The 22,736-nt window shown below is 37.5% G+C and overlaps 1 protein-coding gene across 1 annotated transcript in view; it reads right to left on the bottom strand.

Annotated features, from left to right (window-relative positions):
- Window positions 1-22,736, bottom strand: part of PITPNM3 (PITPNM family member 3) — a 753,676-nt gene that overhangs the window by 329,713 nt on the left and 401,227 nt on the right. The window contains 3 exon segments of the mRNA XM_053705246.1: window positions 4,836-4,849; window positions 18,864-18,918; window positions 18,920-19,040. Coding sequence (XP_053561221.1) covers window positions 4,836-4,849; window positions 18,864-18,918; window positions 18,920-19,040 — 190 coding nt within the window.

Consider the following 22,736-nt stretch of genomic DNA (forward strand, 5'->3'; position numbering starts at 1 on the left):
TTCAGACTGCTCACACATATCAGTCTGTTGTCTAAAGTACTCTGTGTATTCTCTCATTATAATGTAAACTCTGTTTGTACCTGTAAATGCACTACCTGTGATCTGATATGTATTGTTCTGTTACTGTTTACCACCTCAATAAAAACTAAATTTATAAAATGACATTAAACTATATTAAATTAATATTTAATCTACCCTAACTGTTATACGAAAAATTACATTCAACTATATTAAACTAATAATTAATCTACCCTGTTATACTAAAATTACATTAAACTACAAATTAAATTAACTATATTACATATTTAAACACCTATCCCTACTCAAATAATTTAAATCTACAATTAAAAATTACAAAGTTACAAAAAACTAACAACTAAGTTACCAAAAATATGAAACACTAAGTTATAAAAAAAATAAACACTGTTACACAAAATAAAAAATAAATTATCAAATATTTAAGCTAATTACACCTACTCTAAGAGCCCTATGAAAATATAAAAGCCCCCCCAAAATAAAAAAAAAAACCCTAGCCTACAATAAACTACCAATGGCCCTTAAAATAGCCTTTTGCAGGCATTGCCCCAAAGAAATCAGCTCTTTTACCTGTAAATAAAAAATACAAATACCCCCCCAACAGTAAAACCCACCACCCACACAACCAAACCCCCCAAATAAAACCTAATCTAAAAAACCTAAGCTCCCCATTGCCCTGAAAAGGGCATTTGTATGGGCATTGCCCTTAAAAGGGCGTTTAGCTCTTTTTCAAAAGCCCAAACCCTAATCTAAAATTAAAACCCACCCAATAAACCCTTAAAAAAGCCTAACACTAACCCCCAAAGATCCACTTACAGTTTCTGAAGAGCCGACATCCATCCTCAATGAAGTGGCAAAAGTCCTCATCGAAGCTGGCAGAAGTCTTCATCCAATCGGGCCGACGTCTTCATCCAACCGGACAGAAGTCTTCATCCAGACAGCATCTTCTATCTTCATCCAGACGGCATCTTCTATCTTCATCCATCCGGCGCAGAGCGGCTCTATCTTCAAGACATCCGGTGCGAAGCATCCTCTTCAAACAACTTCTTCTTCTGAATGAAGGTTCCTTTAAATGACATCATCCAAGATGGCGTCCCTTAGAATTCGATTGGCTGATAGAATTCTATAGCTATTCCAATCAGCCAATATAATGCGAGCTCAATCCTATTGACTGATTGCAACAGCCAATAGGATTTCTTCAACCTTAATTCCGATTGGCTGATAGAATTCTATCAGCCAATCGGAATATAAGGGACGCCATCTTGGATGACGTCATTTAAAGGAACCTTCATTTGGGAGAAGACGTCGTAAGAAGAGGATGCTCCACGTCGGATGTTTGGAAAATGGAGCCGGATGGATGAAGATAGAAGATGCTGTCTGTATGAAGACGTCGGCCTGCTTGGATGAAGACTTCTGCTAGCTTCGATGAGGACTTCTGCCGCTTCGTTGAGGATGGATGTCGGCTCTTCAGAAACTGTAAGTGGATCTACGGGGGTTAGTGTTAGGCTTTTTTAAGGGTTTATTGGGTGGGTTTTAATTTTAGATTAGTGTTTGGGCTTTTGAAAAAGAGCTAAATGCTCTTTAAAGGGCAATGCCCATACAAATGCCCATTTCAGGGCAATGGGGAGCTTAGGTTTTTTTATATTAGGTTTTTATTTGGGGGGTTTGGTTGTTTGGGTTTTACTGTTGGGGGGTATTTGTATTTTTTATTTACAGGTAAAAGAGCTGATTTCTTTGGGGGCAATGCCCCTCAAAAGGCCCTTTTAAGGGCCATTGGTAGTTTATTGTAGGCTAGGCTTTTGGGGGGCTTTTTTATTTTCCTAGGGCTCTTAGATTAGGTGTAATTAGTTTAAATATTTGATTATTTTTTATTTTGTGTAACTTAGTGTTTATTTTTTTTTGTAACTTATAGTGTTTGTTATTTTTGGTAACTTAGTTTTTTGTAACTTTGTAATTTTTAATTGTAGATTTAAATTATTTGAGTAGGGTTAGGTTTTTAACTATATAATATATTTAATTTAATTTGTAGTTTAATGTAATTTTAGTATAACAGGGTAGGTTAATTATTAGTTTAATATAGTTTAATGTAATTTTAGTATAATAGTTAGGGTAGATTAATTAATAGTTTCTTATAGTGTAATGTAATTTTAGTATAATAGTTAGGGTAGATTAATTATTAGTTTAAGATAGTTTAATTTAAATCTAAAGGTAAGTTTAAATTTATTATAAGATAGGGATGTTGTAATTTTAATGTAAAGTTAGCGGGTTGTTAGGTTTAGGGGTTAATAGGTTAATTTAGTTTATGGCGATGTGGGGGGCTGGCGGTTTAGGGGTTAATAGGTTTAGTAAGTGCTAGTGATGTGGGAGGCCAGGTGTTTAGGGGTTAATACATTTATTTAGTTGCGGTAGGCTCTGGGAGCGGCAGGATAGGGGTTAATAACATTATGTAGGTGGCGGCGGTGTCAGGGCGGTAGATTAGGGGTTAATAAGTATAATGTAGGTGGCGGCGGTGTAGGGGGCGGAAGATTAGGGGTGTTTAGACTAGGTTATGTTAGGGTGTTAGGTGTAAACATAACTTTTATTCTCCCATAGGAATCATGGGATATCGGGCAGCAGCGAACATAAGCTTTCGTTGCTTTTAGGACTCCCATTGATTCCTAAGGCATTCGCGGCCTCCAGGGCAGCAGATTGAAAAGCAGGTATGCTGGGCCGGAATAGTGGCGAGCGTGCCTGTTAGATATTTGTTAACTAGCAAATGTTTTCAGATAGTGCCGAATTTGCATTCGGAACATCTGTAATGACATAAGCATCGATCTGTGTCAGACTGAGACAGGCGGATCGTATGTTACGTCACAGATTTCAACTTTTGCTGGTCTGTAGGCTTTGATAAATAAGGGGAATCAGGCTCTCCACAATTATGCTGCGGAATTCCAGCGTATTTGCGGTTGATGGCTTGATAAATAGGCCTCTAAACCTCTTATTTGAATGATAGGACCTTTTCTTTCATATAAGGGGGTTTTATGATATATTTTAATGCTTAGATTTAAGAGTTGAAAAGAGCTTTTTCAATGTTGCAAAAACACTTAAAACAGGATGAATAATATGAGGAAGTTGCAATTGATAAGACAATCACCTAATAGTTGCCTAGATTAATTGAAAGAGGATTACCTCCTTTAAATAAGGAGTGCTTCATCACCTTATTATTTATCAATAATTGTAAATAAGGGATACATTTCAATTCCAAATTGGGTCTTATACCACTCTGTGGGCAAGATTACAAGTCGCGCGGGAAATCTGTTTTTCACAGTTGCAAAAACACTGCGCGCGTTAAGGCTTTTTCACATTTGGGGTTGCACAGGTATTACAAGTTGCAAAATAACATTTTTTGCACGCGTTAACCCACGTAATCCAAATAGACAAATCACGTGCATGTTCACGTATTCCCCCATAGAAGTTAATGAAGAAGACAAATAGAACAAGAAAAACCCCACTAAAACCCTAATCTGTTGTGCAAAGCCCATGATGTACTCTCCTCAAAATGTGTACATAAAAATATGAATATTTCATATTGCGAGAATGTTTTCATAACGGAATATGTTCTATTTATTTCTAAATAAATATTTCTCTATATATGTGATGATTTTTGGACTGATATATCTATTTATAGTGATATATATATATATATATATGTATATATATATATATATATATGAATATATATATACAGTATATGATTGTCTAGCTATCTTGAGATCTATATGCGATTATCTCTTTGAAAATTCCTCTGAGATATTGTTTAATGTGCATAAGATTGTAATATAAAATATTTTCATTATCTCCATAGTTAAACATATCTCTATACATATAATCCATGTTTCTCTATGTATGTGTATTTATGTCAGCGTAAAATCCCTGTGTCGGCTTTTTTTTTTTCTAACACCCAAGATCGTTTCTAATCCCAGCGTAATTCTGTAAAGATTTGCGCACTACAGATCTCACAGTTTTTTTCTCGCAAACTAAAAGTTGGCGAGATTTTCTCAAAGCACTCAAAAATACTTGCAACCCTGCATAATGTGATTTATATTGGCTGCAGGATTTACTTGTAAAATGCGCAGGGGGTTCACTGCTAACTTTGCTGCACAGAGCAAGCTCGATTAATTTCATTAGGAGACATCTCGCCCCACGCAGGAACTGACCCTTTTTTAGGATAATTCCACCAGGGTAGCCCCTACGATGGTCAGCGAGAAAAACCATGTCTGATCTGGTGAAGTTTAGATCATCAGGCACTAAGGGACCCACCCTCCATATTAGGATGTATAGAAGAGAAGAGACAAGCACAGACCATTGTAGCACTACATGACATAATGAGTTCTGCTGTTATGTACACTCGTCATTAGTAATGTCGCGAACATAAAAATTTGGGTTTGCGAACAGCGAACGCGAACTTCCAAAAAAGTTTGCAAACGGGTGAACCGGGCGAACCGCCATAGACTTCAATAGGCAGGCGAATTTTAAAACCCACAGGGACTCTTTATGGCCACAATAGTGATGGAAAAGTTGTTTCAAGGGGACTAACACCTGGACTGTGGCATGCTGGAGGGGGATCCATGGCAAAACTCCCATGGAAAATTACATAGTTGATGCAGAGTCTGGTTTTAATCCATAAAGGGCATACATCACCTAACATTCCTAAATTGTTTGGAATAACGTGCTTTAAAACATCAGGTATGATGATGTTGTATCGATCAGGTAGTGTAAGGGTTACGCCCGCTTCACAGTGCGCAGTGTAGGTGATATACCTGCCCTGACCATGCTTTGCAGACCAGGTATCAGTGGTCAGATGGACCCTTGCCCCAACACTGTGTGCCAGACATGCCATTATAGCAGACTTATATGGCTTTGGCGTTGCTTTTTGGTAATTAGAAGGCTGCTAAATGACACTGCGCACCACACGTGTTTTATGCCCAGCAGTCAAGGGGTTAATTAGGGAGCATGTAGGGAGCTTGTAGAGTTAATTTTAGCTTAAGTGTAGTGTAGTAGACAATCCAAAGTATTGATCTAGGCCCATTTTGGTATATTTAATGCCACCATTTCACCGCCAAATGCGATCAAATAAAAAAAAATTATTCACTTTTTCACAAACTTTAGGTTTCGCACAGAAATTATTACAAACAACTTATGCAATTATGGCATAAATGGTTGTAAATGCTTCTCTGGGATCCCCTTTGTTCAGAAATAGCAGACTTATATGGCTTAGGCATTGCTTTTTGGTAATTAGAAGGCTGCTAAATGCCACTGCGCACCACACGTGTTGTATGCCCAGCAGTGAAGGGGTTAATTAGGGAGCATGTAGGCAGCTTGTAGAGTTAATTTTAGCTTAAGTGTAGTGTAGTAGACAATCCAAAGTATTGATCTAGGCCCATTTTGGTATATTTAATGCCACCATTTCACCGCCAAATGCGATCAAATAAAAAAAATTATTCACTTTTTCACAAACTTTAGGTTTCGCACAGAAATTATTACAAACAACTTATGCAATTATGGCATAAATGGTTGTAAATGCTTCTCTGGGATCCCCTTTGTTCAGAAATAGCAGACTTATATGGCTTTGGCATTGCTTTTTGGTAATTAGAAGGCTGCTTGTAGAGTTAATTTTAGCTTAAGTGTAGTGTAGTAGACAACCCACAGTATTGATCTAGGCCCATTTTGATATATTTCATGCCACCATTTCACCGCCAAATGCGATCAAATTTTAAAAAAACAATTTTACGTTTCTCACTGAAATTATTTACAAACAGCTTGTGCAATTATGGCACAAATGGTTGTAAATGCTTCTCTGGGATCCCCTTTGTTCAGAAATAGCAGACATATATGACTTTGGCGTTGCTTTCTGGTAATTAGAAGGCCGCTAAATGCTGCTGCGCATCACACGTGTATTATGGCTAGCAGTGAAGGGGTTAACTAGGTAGTTTGTAGGGAGCTTGCAGGGTTAATTTAGCTTTAGTGTATAGATCAGCCTCCCACCTGACATATCAGACCCCCTGATCCCTCCCAAACAGCTCCCTTCCCTCCCCCACAATTGTCCCCGCCATTTTAAGTACTGGCAGAAAGTCTGCCAGTACTAAAATAAATGGGGGTTTTTTTTAGCATATTTACATATGCTGTGGTGTAGCATCCCCCCTTAGCCCCCAACCTCCCTGATCCCCCCCAAAACAGCTCTCTAACCCTCTCCATCTGCCTTATTGGCGGCCATCTTGGGTACTGGCAGCTGTCTGCTATTATTTCACAGTCAAAAAAGTGTTGTTTTTTTAAATGTACACTACTGTTACACCAGATATGAGTGGTATACGCTGTGAGCCTGACACACATGCTGGCAGGCAGGCAACTGCAATTAGATTACACAGGAAAAAAAAAAGCAGACTGATGTTCTAGCCCTAAAAATGGCTTTTTGGGTTGCTGTCCTTACAGCAGAGATCAGATGAGTCCTTCAGGACTGTAGTGGACACTGAATACACTAGCCTAGCTATCGATTTCCCTATTAAATCAGCAGCAGCTACACTGTCCCTCCTCTCACTAAGAATGCAGCTTCCGAATGAATCTAAAATGGATGCTGTCCAGGAGGTGGGAGGGTCTGGGAGGGAGGGTCTGCTGCTGATTGGCTGTAATGTGTCTTCTGACTGTGAGGTACAGGGTCAAAGTTTACTCAATGATGAAGAATAGGGGGCGGACCGAACATCGCATATGTTCGCCGTCCGTGGCAAACGCGAACATGCTATGTTCGCCGGGAACTATTCGCCGGCGAACTATTCGCAACATCACTACTTGTCATGCTTTGTATTTTAATTTACTTTAGATTTGGTAATTATTAAATTTAGTTATACTGTCTGGTGTGTTTTAATGCATTTAGATGGATACAGGTTTTAGGATTGTGATTTTTTACAAATTCTGATTGTAATTTAAACGTGTTGTATATTTAATGGATTATGATTTTACTTTGTATATTTTTGTGTTTCTTTTACAAACTGCATTGCCTATATTCTATGAGAAATTTGCCTAGCAATTTCAAATGACTGGCTGGATAGGTGTATTCATTGAGTTGGAAAATGTAAATTCCTTGGATTATAAAAACTCTTATTATATTCTATAAGAATATTACACCTGCTGATTTATCTTATCCACTGTATGCTGGTATTGCTCCCAACATTTGTTGCTAGGTATTAGGGATGCAGGTAGTTGTGAGGGTGCTGTCACTGTTTTGTGGGTGGGGACGTATCGCAAGGGGACAAGGTTACAGGTGGATTGTGGGTGTGTCTGGTAACTTGTGGGTGAATGTGGAGGTCTATGGGTGTGTAAAATGGAAATTCTGCAAATAGGGAAATATTGTTGTGTTAGAGGGACAGCGGGACATAGATCAGAAATAGGGACTGTCCCTCTCAAATAGGGAATCTCTGCTGGTGAAGCTTGCTCACAATTCCCAAAACACTTATTTAACTGACATTAAAATAAAGCATTCTAATCTAGAAGCAAATAAACTGTTGTGAGAACATTTCTACTTAAAGTGATGGTAAATTCTAGAGTTTATGAAACACTAGGATTTACCAGTGCTACAAATAAAGGGGACTTTCAATCATAAAGTATAAAAAACTTCATGCTGAAAATTCCTATATTTGCAGTGAGTTTATGCTAAGCTGAGTGCCTCCGGTAATAAGGTAATGCTTTCACCTATTAGCCAACAGCGTGCTATCCATCTGGTATAATACTGATTGGCCTGCACGGCTATTGGCTAAGAGGTGGAAACGTCATCTCATTGAAAAAAATTGCATTTTACCTTGGGTGGCCTTGCTAGGATTTACCATCACTTGTCACTTCTAATATGTAATTACTTGAAACTGAGAATTTATATTAGTGTCAGGTATTCCCCTGTATAACTCACTATTCCCTGTATTCTAGAGTGTTTTGTTACTTTCTATTAAGAGGCAGTTTACAGCAATCTGGGACTTTCAGTATAAAGCCCTTTCCTTAGAGAATTCTGTGATGTCTGCAGGTCTTTAAGGTGGCAGTAAACTTTCTTTACTGTGTGCCAAAATAAAAGTTAATCTTCTAAAAAGTCTATTGAGTACCCATTTTTTTAATTTAACCAATTCGCTATCATAAATTTCAAAGATAAATTTGCCTAAAGTAATGGAGATTTTTTGGCATTTTTTTTGTCACTCCTTTTATAGAAAAAAAGAGCCTTTGTTTGTATTTGTTTGTATTTACCTTTGAAAACTATATTTATTTATGTATTTATTTATTTGGGGGGACATAAAAAGAGCTTTCAGTGGATAACAGTTTCAACTACCTATTTACTCTCAGAATTAAGAAATTACCAAAAAAAAAAGGTAAAAAAAAAACATATATAAAAAGATTAGTATTCAAATTCTGCAAACACCTCTAGATTTATAACTGTAATTTTTTTTTGTCTGCCAGTACCCAGTTTAGTAAAAAAAGTGTTTGTTTTTTTAATTTACTTGCCCTTTTCTGTAGTGTAGCTTCCCCCCCCAGACCAATCCCCCACCCCTTCCAGATACCTTAGATTGTTTATTTATTTATTTAAATGTGTTTTTTTTTTCTTTTATTACCATTTATTTTTCTGCAGTGTAGCGGTTCCCTCCCGCCCCGTACACGCGCACGCCCGCCGCCACCCGTGCGCGCTCCTGTGCGCGCTCCCGCCTATCCCGCCCCCCTCCACTTCATCCGGCACACCGATGGCCGCCCACCCGCCTCCCAAGACTTGCTCCCACCCACCAACGATACCGGCCACCGATGTCCGGTGCAGAGAGGGCCACAGAGTGGCTCTCTCTGCATCGGATGGCCAAGGGGGGTTATTGCAGGATGCCTCGATATCGAGGCATCACTGCAATAACCGGAAAGCAGCTGGAAGCGAGTAGGATCGCTTCCAGCTGCTTTCCAGACCAAGGACGTACGCCACAGGTCCTCGGTCATTAACTGTATTTTTTTTGAGGACGTGTGGCGTACGTCCTTGGTCCTTAAGGTGTTAAAGGGCCATGATACCCAAATGTTGAAACACTTGAAAGTGATGCAGCATAGCTGTTAAAAGCTGACTAGAAAATATCACCTGAACATCTCTATGTAAAAAAGAAAGATATTTTACATCAAAATGTCCTAAGTATTTACATCCCGTTGCAAAGGACTTTAAGCAGCAAATCAGTATGTCTGTCCTGGGACAGGCAAGGGAGTGAGCCTCGTGCACACTCATGTTATTCCCTATTCAGTTTAAGGAAGTTTACCATGAAATCTCATGAGAGTTAAGTGAAATCTCATGAGATCACAGTTTAAGAGTTCATGACCTCAGCACTGTTGATGCTGATTGGCTGCTGTTCATTTATTTTTATTTATTTTTTTTTTTACCTGCAGCTGGACAGCGGCTCAATTATATCTTTTTACACAGAACTTACTCTAGTGAGCTGAGGAATTATGAGGTAAAATATCTTCCTTTTTTACCTAGAGATGCTCAGGTGATATCTTCTTGTCAGCTTTTTACAGTTATACTGCATCAGTTTCAAGTGATTTAGCATATGAGTATTATGTCCCTTTAATAATTCCATGAAGTGAACACAATGTTATCAACAGGGCACGCATGAAATAGCACAGTTTAACTTTGAAAAACTGACAAAATTCATTGAGATAAAACATAATTTATGTAAGAACTTACCTGATAAATTCATTTCTTTCATATTAGCAAGAGTCCATGAGCTAGTGACGTATGGGATATACATTCCTACCAGGAGGGGCAAAGTTTCCCCAACCTTAAAATGCCTATAAATACACCCCTCACCACACCCACAATTCAGTTTAACGAATAGCCAAGAAGTGGGGTGATAAGAAAAAAGTGCGAAAGCATATAAAATAAGGAATTGGAATAATTGTGCTTTATACAAAAAAATCAAAACCACCACAAAAAAGGGCGGGCCTCATGGACTCTTGCTAATATGAAAGAAATGAATTTATCAGGTAAGTTCTTACATAAATTATGTTTTCTTTCATGTAATTAGCAAGAGTCCATGAGCTAGTGACGTATGGGATAATGATTACCCAAGATGTGGATCTTTCCACGCAAGAGTCACTAGAGAGGGAGGGATAAAATAAAGACAGCCAATTCCTGCTGAAAATAATCCACACCCAGAATAAAATTTTAATGAAAAAACATAAGCAGAAGATTCAAACTGAAACCACTGCCTGAAGTACGTTTCTACCAAAAACTGCTTCAGAAGAAGAAAACACATCAAAATGGTAGAATTTAGTAAAAGTATGCAAAGAGGACCAAGCTGCCGCCTTGCAAATCTGATCAACCGAAGCCTCATTCCCAAACGCCCAGGAAGTAGAAACTGACCTAGTAGAATGAGCTGTAATCCTTTGAGGCGGAGTGTTACCCGACTCAACATAGGCATGATGAAATAAAGATATCAACCAAGATGCCAAAGAAATGGCAGAAGCTTTCTGGCCTTTTCTAGAACCGGAAAAGATGACAAATAGACTAGAAGTCTTTCGGAAAGACTTAGTAGCTTCAACATAATATTACAAAGCTCTAACAGCATCCAAAGAATGCAATGATTTCTCCCTAGAATTCATAGGATTAGGACATAATGAAGGAACCACAATTTCTCTACTAATGTTGTTAGAATTCACAACCTTAGGTAAAAAATTCAAAAGAAGTTCGCAGCACCGCCTTATCCTGATGCAAAATCAGAAAAGGAGACTCACAAAAAAGAGTAGATAATTCAGAGACTCTTCTGGCAGAAGAGATGGCCAAAAGAAACAAAACTTTCCAAGAAAGTAATATAACGACCAAAGAATGCATGGGTTCAAAAGGAGGAGCTTGAAGAGCCCCCAGAACCAAATTCAAACTCCAAGGAGGAGAAATTGACTTAATGACAGGTTTTATACGAACCAAAGGTTGAACAAAACAATGAATATCAGGAAGATTAGCAATCCTTCTGTGAAAAAGAACAGAAAGAGCAGAGATTTGTCTTTCAAGGAACTTGCGGACAAACCTTTATCTAAACCATCCTGAAGAAACTGTAAAATTCTCGGTATTCAAAAAGAATGCCAAGAAAAAAGATGAGAAAGACACTAAGAAATATAAGTCTTCAAGACTCTATAATATATCTCTCTAGATACAGATTTACGAGCCTGTCACATAGTATCAATCACAGAGTCAGAGAAACCTCTTTGACCAAGAATCAAGCGTTCAAACTCCATACCTTAAAATTAAGGTTTTGAGATCCTGATGGAAAAAAAGAACCTTGAGACAGAAAGACTGGTCTTAACGGAAGAGTCCACAGCTGGCAAGAGGCCATCCGGACAAGATCCGCATACCAAAACCTGTGAGGCCATGCTGGAGCTACCAGCAGGACAAACGAGCATTCCTTTAGAATATTGGAGAATACCCTTGGAAGAAGAACTAGAGGCGGAAAGATATAGGCAGGATGACACTTGTAAGGAAGAGATAATGCATCCACTGCCTCCGCCCGAGGATCCCGGGATCCGGACAGATACCAGGGAAGTTTCTTGTTTAGATGAGAAACCATCAGATCTATTTCTGGGAGTTCCCACATTTGAACAATCTGAGGAAATACCTCTGGGTGAAGAGACCATTCGCCCAGGTGCAACGTTTGGCGACTGAGATAATCCGCTTTCCAATTGTCCCTACCTGGGATATGAACCGCAGAGATTAGACAGGAGCTGGATTCCGCCCAAACCAAATTCGAGATACTTCTTTCATGTATGCCACAGTTGTGACATTGTCTATCTGAAAACAAATGAACAACTCTCTCTTCAGAAGAGGCCAAGACTGAAGAGCTCTGAAAATTGCACGGAGTTCCAAAATATTGATCGGAAATCTCACCTCCTGAGATTCCCAAACCCCTTGTGCCGTCAGATACCCCCACACAGCTCCCCAACCTGTAAGACTTGCATCTGTTGAGATTATAGTCCATGTCGGAAGAACAAAGAAGCCCCCTGAACTAAACGATGGTGATCTGTCCACCCTGTCAGAGAGTGTCGTATAATCGGTTTAAAGATATTAATTGAGATATCTTTGAGTAATCCCTGCACCATTGGTTCAGCATACAGAGCTGAAGAGGTCGCATGTGAAAACGAGCAAAGGAGATCGCATCTGATGCGGCAGTCCTAAGACCTAAAATTTCCATGCATAAGGCTACCAAAGGGAATGATTGTGACTGAAGGTTTTGACAAGCTGATATCAATGTTAAACTTCTCTTGTCTGACAAGGACAGAGTCATAGACACTGAATCTATCTAGAAACCTAAAAAGGTTACCCTTGTCTGAGGAATCAATGAACTGATTGGTAAATTGATCCTCCAACCATGAACTTGAAGAAACAACACAAGTCGATTCGTATGAGATTCTTCGAAAATGAGAAGACTGAGCAAGTACCAAGATATCGTCCAAATAAGGAAATACCAAAACCCTGTTCTCTGATTACAGAAAGAAGGGCACCGAGAACCTTTGAAAAAAATTCTTGGAACTGAGGCTAGGCCAAACGGTTAGAGCCACAAAACTGGTAATGCTTGTCTAAAAAGAGAATCTCAGACACTAAAAGTGATCTGGATGAATCGGAATATGCAGATACACATCCTGTAAATCTATTGTAGACATATAATGCCCTTGCTAAACAAAAGGCAGGATAGTCCTACAGTAACCATCTTGAATGTTGGTATCCTTACATAACGATTCAATATTGATAGATCCGGAGCTGGTCTGAAGGAATTGACCTTCTTTGGTACAATGAAGAGATAAAATAAAACCCAGCCCCTGTTCCAGAAACTGGAACTGGCATAATTACTCCAGCCAACTCTAGATCTGAAACACATTTCAGAAATGCTGAGCCTTTGCTGTGTTAACTGGGACACGGGAAAGAAAAAAATCTCTTAGCAGGAGGCCTTAACTTGAAGCCAATTCTGTACCTTTCTGAAACAATGTTCTGAAACCAGAGATTGAGAACGGAATTGATCCAAATTTCTTTGAAGAAAACGTAATCTGCCCATACCAGCTGAGCTGGAATAAGGGCCGCACCTTCATGGGTACTTAGGAGCTGGCTATAGGTTTCTATAAGGCTTGGATATATTCCAAACTGGAAATAGTTTCCAAACTGATACCGCTCCTGAGGATGAAGGATCAGGCTTTTGTTCCTTGTTGTGAGGAAAGGAACGAAAATGATTATTAGACCTAAATTTACCTTAGATTTTTTATCCTTTGGTAAAAAAGTTCCCTTCCTTCCAGAAACAGTTGAGATAATAATTTATTACCCTGGAAAGAAAGGGAAAGCAAAGTTGACTTAGAAGACATATCAGCATTCCAAGTTTAATCCATAAAGCTTTTCTAGCTAAAATAGCTAGAGACATATACCTGACATCAACTCTAATGATATCAAAAGATGGTATCACCAATAAAATTATTAGCATGTTATAGAATAATAATAATGCTATAAAATTATGATCTGTTACTTGTTGCGCTAAAGCTTCTAACCAAAAAGTTGAAGCTGCAGCAACATCCGCTAAAATATAGCAGGTCTAAGAAGATTACCTGAACATAAGTAAGCTTTTCTTAGAAAGGATACAATTTTTCCTATCTAAAGGATCCTTAAATGAAGTACTATCTGCCGTAGGAATAGTAGTACATTTAGCAGGAGTAGAGACAGCCCCATAACCTTAGGGATTTTGTCCCAAAAAACTCTAATCTGTCAGATGGCACAGGATATAATTGCTTAAACGTTTAGAAGGAGTAAAAGAATTACCCAAATTATTCCATTCCCTGGAAATTACTTCAGAAATAGCATCAGGGAGATTAAACACTTCTGAATAACTACAGGAGATTAAAAACCTTATTTAAACGTATAGATTTAGTATCAAGAGGACCAGAATCCTCTATTTCTAATGCAATTAATACTTCTTTAAATAAAGAACGAATAAATTCCATCTTGAACAAATACAAAGATTTATCAGCATCAACCTCTGAGACAGAAACCTCCTGAACCAGAAGAACCATTATCAGTATCAGAATGATGATGTTCATTTAAAAATTCATCTGAAAAAAAGAGAAGTTTTAAAAGACTTTATGTAAACTAGAAGGAGAAATAACAGACATAGCCTTCTTAATGGATTTTAAAAAAATAAAATCTCTTATGTTTATCAGGAACACTCTGAAAAATTAGATGTTGACGGAACAGCAACAGGTAATGTAACAGTACTAAAGGAAATTTTATCTGCATTAATAAGTTTGTCATGACATGCAATACAAACAACAGCTGGAGAAACAGATACCAAAAATTTATAGCAGATACACTTAGCTTGGTGAGCTCCAGCACCGGGCAGTGATTTTCCTGAAGTATCTTCTGAATCATTTGCAACGTGGAACATCTTGCAATATGTAATAGAAAAAACAACTTATAAAGCAAAATTGATCAAATTCCTTAAATGACAGTTTCAGGAATGGGAAAAAAATGCCAGTGAACAAGCTTCTAGCAACCAGAAGCAATAAATAATGAGACTTAAATAATGTGGAGACAAAAGCGCCAAATAAGACGCCCACATTATTTGGCGCCTAAATGCTTTTGGCGCCAAAAAATGACGCCACATCCGGAACACCGACATTTTTGGCGCAAAAGAACGTCAAAAAAATGACGCAACTTCCGGCGACACGTATGACGCCGGAAACAGAAAAGATTTTTTGCGCCAAAAAAAGTCTGCGCCAAGAATGACGCAATAAAATGAAGCATTTTCAGCCCCCGCGAGCCTAACAGCCCACAGGGAAAAAGTCAAATTTTTTAAGGTAAGAAAAAATGATTGATTCAAATGCATTATCCCAAATATGAAACTGACTGTCTGAAAAAAAGGAATGTTGAACATCCTGAGTCAAGGGCAAATAAATGTTTGAATACATATATTTAGAACTTTATAAAAAAGTGCCCAACCATAGCTTTAGAGTGTCACAGAAAATAAGACTTACTTACCCCAGGACACTCATCTACATGTTTGTAGAAAGCCAAACCAGTACTGAAACGAAAATCAGCAGAGGTAATGGTATATATATATAAGAGTATATCGTTGATCTGAAAAGGGAGGTAAGAGATGAATCTCCACGACCGATAACAGAGAACCTATGAATAGACCCGTAGAAGGAGATCATTGAATTCAAATAGGCAATACTCTCCTCACATCCCTCTGACATTCACTGCACGCCTGAGAGGAAAACCGGGGCCCCAACTTGCTGCGGAGCGCATATCAACGTAGAATCTAGCACAAACTTACTTCACCACCTCCATAGGAGGCAAAGTTTGTAAAACTGAATTGTGGGTGTGGTGAGGGGTGTATTTATAGGCATTTTAAGGTTTGGGAAACTTTGCCCCTCCTGGTAGGAATGTATATCCCATACGTCACTAGCTCATGGACTCTTGCTAATTACATGAAAGAAAAGGCGGCCTTATAGGGCTTAGAAATTAGCATATGAGCCTACATAGTTTTAGCTTTCAACAAAGAATACCAAAAGAACAAAGAAAATTTAATGATAAAAGTAAATTTGAACGTTGTTTAAAATTGCATGCCCTATCTGAATCATTGGACGTTTTATTTTGACTTGGCTGTCCCTTTAAGATAAAACTCTTCAAAACTGAGCTCCTTATTTTCTGCCCTTCTTCCAAAATCTCTATCCACCATCTTTCTATAACTATTGATAATAGCACTATTACCTCAACCTTGCATGCCAATGTCTTAGAGTCACACTATTTTCACTCGTCACATCCAGCCAATTCCTGTCATTTCCAGCTTAAAAACATCTCCAACATTCTCCATTTCCTCACACAAGTCAAAAATAAGATTTTATTTCACTCTCTAATCATTTCTTACATTGACTACTGCAAATCCATTCTCACTGGACTCCCTAGCTGTTCTCACTGGACTCCCTAGCTGCTGTCTATCTCATTTTAAATCTATACTGAATGCCTCTGTCAGGCTGATGTTCCTTACAAGTCACTCCTCATCTGCTGCCTCTATCTGCCAATCCCTTCAATGGCTTTCTCTAGCATCTAGAATAAAATGCAAATTCCTGACTACATCTTCGACCTTGTCTCCTGATACTCCTCCTCTCATCCCCTTTGCTCCTGCTCATTAAAGGGACATGAAACCCAGGTTTTTCTTTCATGGTTTAGAAAGATCACAACTTTCTAATTTACTTCTATTATCTATTTGCTTCATTTTCTTGACATCCTTTGCTTAAAATCATATCTAGATAGGCCCAGTAGCTGCTGATTGGTGGCTGCACATAGATGCCTTGTATGATTGGCTCTCCCATGTGCATTGCTATTACTTCAACAAAAGGATATTTAAAAAAATAAGCAAATTAGATAATAGAAGTAAATTGGAATAATGTTTACCACCAGTCATGCGGAGTATGCTGACAAGGAAGGTTTGACAACAATTTGAAGTACTAGCATAACAATATGGAATGAGAATACGAATGTCTATTATTACCTCTGATGAGAATTAAGTTTTAATAATTAGTGCAACATGCAAAATGTGCTGGTCACGTGAGTGATTGAATAAATGTGTGTAAGAGTATATCATAACTAAATAATTTTTTAAATAACGGTCATGCAGATTGCGCTCAGGGCGGATCTACAGGGGGTGCAGAGGGCGCAACTGCGACCGTCCCCTGAAGGTGGGGCCAAGCTTAAAAAAATAAAAAAATTTCCCCCAATAAAAAATGTTGACCTGCCACTGCCTGCACTGATATCATGTGATTGTGATGTGATGCTTCACTAGTGTCTCTGTCTACAGAGGTTAGTGCTTCTGTTTTACCCATTGGTGTTTATGTGTGTAGTGTGTGTGTGTGTGTATGTATGTATGTGACTGTGTGTGTATTTATGCATGTATGTGTGTGTATGTTTGTGGAACCAGCAAATTACAGACCTTTTTACTACAGCAGGGGGGGCAAACAGTATCACTATCCAGTACCACTATATACAGTATGGGGGGCTTGGACCATGTCACAGCACTACTGTGGTCACTTTATAAAGTACTGGGGTGGGTAGGGTCAGGCCAACCATCTCACCAGCAGATTACAGACTGTGTCACTAACTTATTATATACAATAATGGTGGGTTAATTACAGTGTCCACTATATACAGTAATAGGGTCAGACCATCTCACAGACTGTGGGCACAGGGTACCTCCTTTTTGCAGACATGTAATCTGATTGACATTTTTTTTTTTCTGTGTTAAATGTTAAAAAAAAAAAAGGTATTTATCAAATTTACCTTTTTTTTTGGGGGGGGGGTGGGGCCCTTCTTAGATTCTTGCACCTGGGCCCTGTGGTTTCTAGTTACGCCTCTGATTGCACTGACTAAGTTGTATATGATAAACTGGATGGATTACTTACATGACAACATTACTATATAAACTGTTAATCACAGAGGAAATGTACGACAATTGTTAGTATGGTTGCTACACTATATTCCAATTACCGGTTAAGCGAATTGTGCTGACACGGTCTATCAAAGATAGTATTATTTGACTCAAATTGGTTTATCTCTATTTTTGAACCCATAATAAGAGAATAAATGGGGTATATACATCATGATTGTATAGGGATAACAGCCTTTTTCTGGTTTTGATAATTTCCTGGATAATAAATAAGTGAAGTATATGCTTACAAACAATCATATTAAGCTATCCCTAAACCACACAGTAGTTTTCCATATTAGTCCTACAGCCCTATTTTAATTTTGTGTGTTTTTAATTCTATGGTGGACCTGTTAATAGATACAATATGTAATGTTAGTGAAGTACCCACTCATAAAATAACATCACTATAAGTTTGTGTATTGTTTGTCCTTTTTGCATAAATGTTAATTAAGTGTTGTATTTTCTTCAATATATTTAAATTGTATTCTCTATCTAAATCATGAAAAAAATATTTTGGGTTTAGCGTCCCTTTAACGTCTTCTTTCCTGCTCTCTTGTTACCTCCGCACATTACAGTCTATAGGAATTATCTTGAATGGTCTCTATTGTTTGGAACTCTCTGCCTCTCTCAACAATACTCTCCCCTAGTTTTCAAAGTTTCAAGCACTCAAATACTCTACTGTTCAGGGATGCATACAATATATTCTAACATTTGTTACATTAGTTCCCCTGCTCATTTTGGTATCCCCTTGAATGCCCCTAGCATGTAAGCCTATGAGTCCAACTGTTTTGTAGATCACCTTCATGAGAGCTGATTTTTAACAGTGCGATGCTTGGTCGGGCCCTCTACCCATTTGTCTCCTATAAATACTACCTTTGCATATCATACCTATGTTTATTGGGCTGCAGAATCTGTTGGCACTATATAAATACATGATAATTATAATAAAAAAAATCATAAGAAAAATAATTTATGCAGAAGTACCTGTGGCTCCTATACAGAGCGGGGGAAAGATTCCACAGAGATTAGTTATTTTATGGTTAACAAATAATATCCATTTAACTGCTATATAACTTTTCAAGAGACTTTAATACTTCTTTAACTAAAAGTACAAAGTTAAAATTATATCTTAAAACATAGGATATGGACTAAAATTATTTTATTGCTGTATAGCGTATATCATTATTTGTGCTTTTGCTTTTTCAGCAGATTTATTGAAATGATGTTTTAAAATAATATAAAAATAAATTATTTCAAGACATGTGGTTTATCTTCACTGTGTCTTGGTTGATTTTATTAGAAGCTTTGGGTAAAAAGTTTTGGAACTATACCTGTCCATTAAGCCGGTCCCATCTGGAGACTTCAAGAATTCATTATAAACTTGGTTTGCTGTGTTGATCCACCATAGCAACTGAATCTTGGTACTGAGGAGAGGAAATGGCCAACAGTGGCAATGCAGCTAAAGGGATGTGATCTTCGCTAATGCTCAGGCAGTTCTCATCATAGCTGTAAGGGTTAAGGCTGAAAAAGAAGGTATGTGTTACTATTTCAGCAAAACAGCAGGTAAATACCATACATTTTTTTTTTTTGTCAGACATAGCAATATGGAAAAAAAAATAAGTTAAATCTGAAACAACATAGATATTCATGTGTTTTCAAAAGAATTATAAAATTCGCTACCAAATGCTTAGAAATCCTGCTGCCAAAAATAATTAAAGCAGGGCTTATCTTCTAAACGGACAGTAAAGTCCAAATTAAATTTTCAGGATTCAACTAGAGCATGCGATTTTAAACAATTTTACAATTTGCTTCTATTATGTTATTTACATCTTTCTAATGGTATTCTTTGTTAACTCCTTCAATACCAGAGAATTTTTAGCATTTTTGATATCACTCCATTTAAACAGAAATAGAGTCTTGTTTTTTATTTACCTATCAAAACTATATATATTTTTAAGTAGACAATTCAAGATTTTGAGATAGATCCATTTTGGTATATTTAATTCCCCCATTTTGCCACCAAATGCAAGTATATAGAAACAATTGTTAACAGTTAACTTTGGGTTTCTCACTCAAATTATTTACACACAACTACTGCAGTCATAAGACAAATGGTTGTAAAAGGTTCTCTGGGGCCCGCTTTGTTCAGAAATAGCAGACATGCATGGCTTTGCAATTAGTTTTTGATAATTAGAAGGCCGCTAATTGCAGCTGCACACCCCACTTCTGAAATTACTGGCAGCGAAGGGGCTAATTAGTTAGGTGGTAAGGTGCAACATTACTGATACATACAAAATATGTAGTCTTGAGGATAAGATCAATTTTAAATGTAACCAAAGGAAATAGAAGAAAAGTGCACTGACTTGTGAGCTGAAAAATACGGTATCATTTTTTTCTAGACACTCTATTTTAATGGAGCTATAGAGACAGGCTTTTAGGTTGCCTTGTGGACAATTCTGCTCCGTTGGCGTACTAGTGATTTAATTGAATGAAATACTAGCACCATAGATACTCAAAGGGAATATTCTAGCTTACAGTATATCAACTAGAACGGAATACTTTCTAAAGAAGAGAAAATAAAAAGATTTACCAAAACAAAATAAAATTGAATGCATAGCTAACTGTTCCAAATGGTCTTAAAAATCCAACAAGAAAACATGTAAAATGATGCCCTGATTTTGCAAGGCTAATAAATATGTATATCCCATTCTAGAGTACTGCTACATTCAAATGACATTTTTTTTTCTATGCTGGCTTTATCTTCTACATAGATAGGGTAACACACTTTAGGTTCATACAGTATATCACAATTTGTAAACATAGAAACTAGAAGACATGAATATATCAGTAAGAGTATGATTAAAAACATCTGAACGTAGTGGTCTATCTGATAAAAAAGTACATGAGCATTCCTTTTAGCATAAATAACAAGAAAGTATTTCAAGTAGAACAAAAAAAACACACTGAAAATGTAAACAGATTAGAAAAAAGGTCCCCTCTTAATGAATTGTATTAGTAATATTATCTGTAATTAGAAGTACTTTATAAATCAAATGTATTTTCCCATCTTAGTATCTCCTGTGTATATATTCTTGTAATTGTTATTATTTAGAAATAAAATATAGAATTATAAAATATCCATCTACTCTTTGATTTTAAAAAATGTAGCTTTTGCTTGCCTTGTTCTTTGATCTTTTCAAATGACTCTGAGCAGGCGACAGTAAATCGGCTTCTGAGTCTAGGAGCTCAGCATAGCTGCCAAAATCCATTAATAAAGCACAAATCTGACCATGTTCCAAGATTTTTTTATTTTTTTTTAATCTTCACATGTAACTAAACCAGTATGTGCAGCTTGAATAAAATAAATGACTTTACTCTCACTTTTGTATGGCTACTGCAGTTCTTAATAACACAATGAGAAGAGGGCATCAATGTCCAACAGATCTTTATTGATAAACTTTGACACAATCTGAAATGTGTGATATGTAAGCTATGTGTCTGCATTTTACATTACAAAAGTAATGTTTTTTTTTGTTCCATCTAAAAGTGAACATTTTAATAATGTATTACAGTTTTTGTTTTCTAGAGCATGCATGCTGTTTTTATGATTTTTTTATGTTTGAGAGGTCTGTCACTGGTGACCAACAAAACAGTTGAAGTTTTACATATAAGCTATTTGACAGTCAGGCCCTACACTTGCTCATAGCTTCAAAATTAAAATAAATAGCTTTAACCTAAACTTTTACACTAGTAAGCAGAAAGTGTTAGCTTGTGGCACTGCATAGAGCACAATGTATAACTCACGAGTATTTTTCAGTATTCCCCTCTCAGGGCCAGATTACGAGAGGAGCTCAACTTAGTGTTTTCGCTAGAGCGCTAATTCTGCTTGAGTAAACTGTTTGTGCTCGTCAGTGAGCACTAGGGTGACCACATTGCCGCTTTAAAAAGGGACACATATGAAAAATTCATATGTCAGGGTTCTCATACAAAACATTTCTTTAGACAGCCCTGAAAACAGCCCTGACATATGTATTTTTTATATGTGTCCCTTTTTAAAACAACAATATGGTCACCTTAGTTTGCACGCATATGACAATTTGAAATTAAAAAGCTATCGCTTGCTGGGTAACCGGGCGAGCATAAATAGTTTACTTCTAGCACAATTAGAATATTGCGCGTGATAACGTATTCCCCATAGAAGTCAATGGAGCAAAAAAAGTGGAAAAAAACAAACAACCATACTTGCGCACTAACCCGAACTGACATAAGATCCCTACTCTAATAATTCCTAAACCACCATGTAGCCCCACCACAAAGTCCCCACTACACGATTAACCCCCAACTGCCACCCCCCTCACATCGCAAAATACCCCACTACACTTTTAACCCCTAAACCGCAACCCCACATTGTAAACTACTCCTCTACACTATTAAAACCCAAACTGCCATATTCCCCACCACAAAGTATCCTACTAACACCGAACCCTCTAACCTAACAACCCGTAAGTTAACCCAAAGAGACTAACCTTTACAAAACAAAATAACTACATTTAAAAAAACAAAAACCTAACACTAAACCCCCAAAATGGTACTCCCCAATGATGAATCTGGGTGGGGACGCTCCTCATCCATCTTCTGACATCCTCTTCATGCAGTCACCAGCCACACACTGAATTTTGAATGCAAGGTACCCTTTTGGTATATGGGTACCCTTGCATTCCTATTGACTGATTTTCATGTTCAATTTCAAATCAGCCAATAGAAAAAGCTTTCATTCTATTGGCTGTTCTGAACATGAAAATCAGCCAATACGAATGCAATGGTACCCCTTTATAAAAGGGGTACCTCACATTCAAAATCCAGTTTGCGGCTGGTGACCGTATGAAGAGGATGTCTGTTTTGAAGATCAGAATAGGGATGAAGACCACCTCTGCTGCCGTGATGAAGATAAGAAGATGGATCACCGCCAAGATGAAAATGGAGTGCTGCCAGGAAGAAGATGGAGCGCCGGGAAGAAGATGGAGCACTGCCACCTAGATTAATCATTGGTGAGTACAATCTTCAGAGTATAGTGTTAGATTTTTTTGGGGGTGTTTTTTTTTTTTTAGATATGTTTTTTTTTTTGGGGGGGCTTAATGTTAGAATATTGTAGTGTTTTTTTTGTTTTTTTTTAAAAAAAAGAGCTGATACACTTTAGGGCAACGCCCTACAATAAGC

Source organism: Bombina bombina, chromosome 3 (assembly GCF_027579735.1).
Source record: "Bombina bombina isolate aBomBom1 chromosome 3, aBomBom1.pri, whole genome shotgun sequence".
Taxonomy (NCBI): domain Eukaryota; kingdom Metazoa; phylum Chordata; class Amphibia; order Anura; family Bombinatoridae; genus Bombina; species Bombina bombina.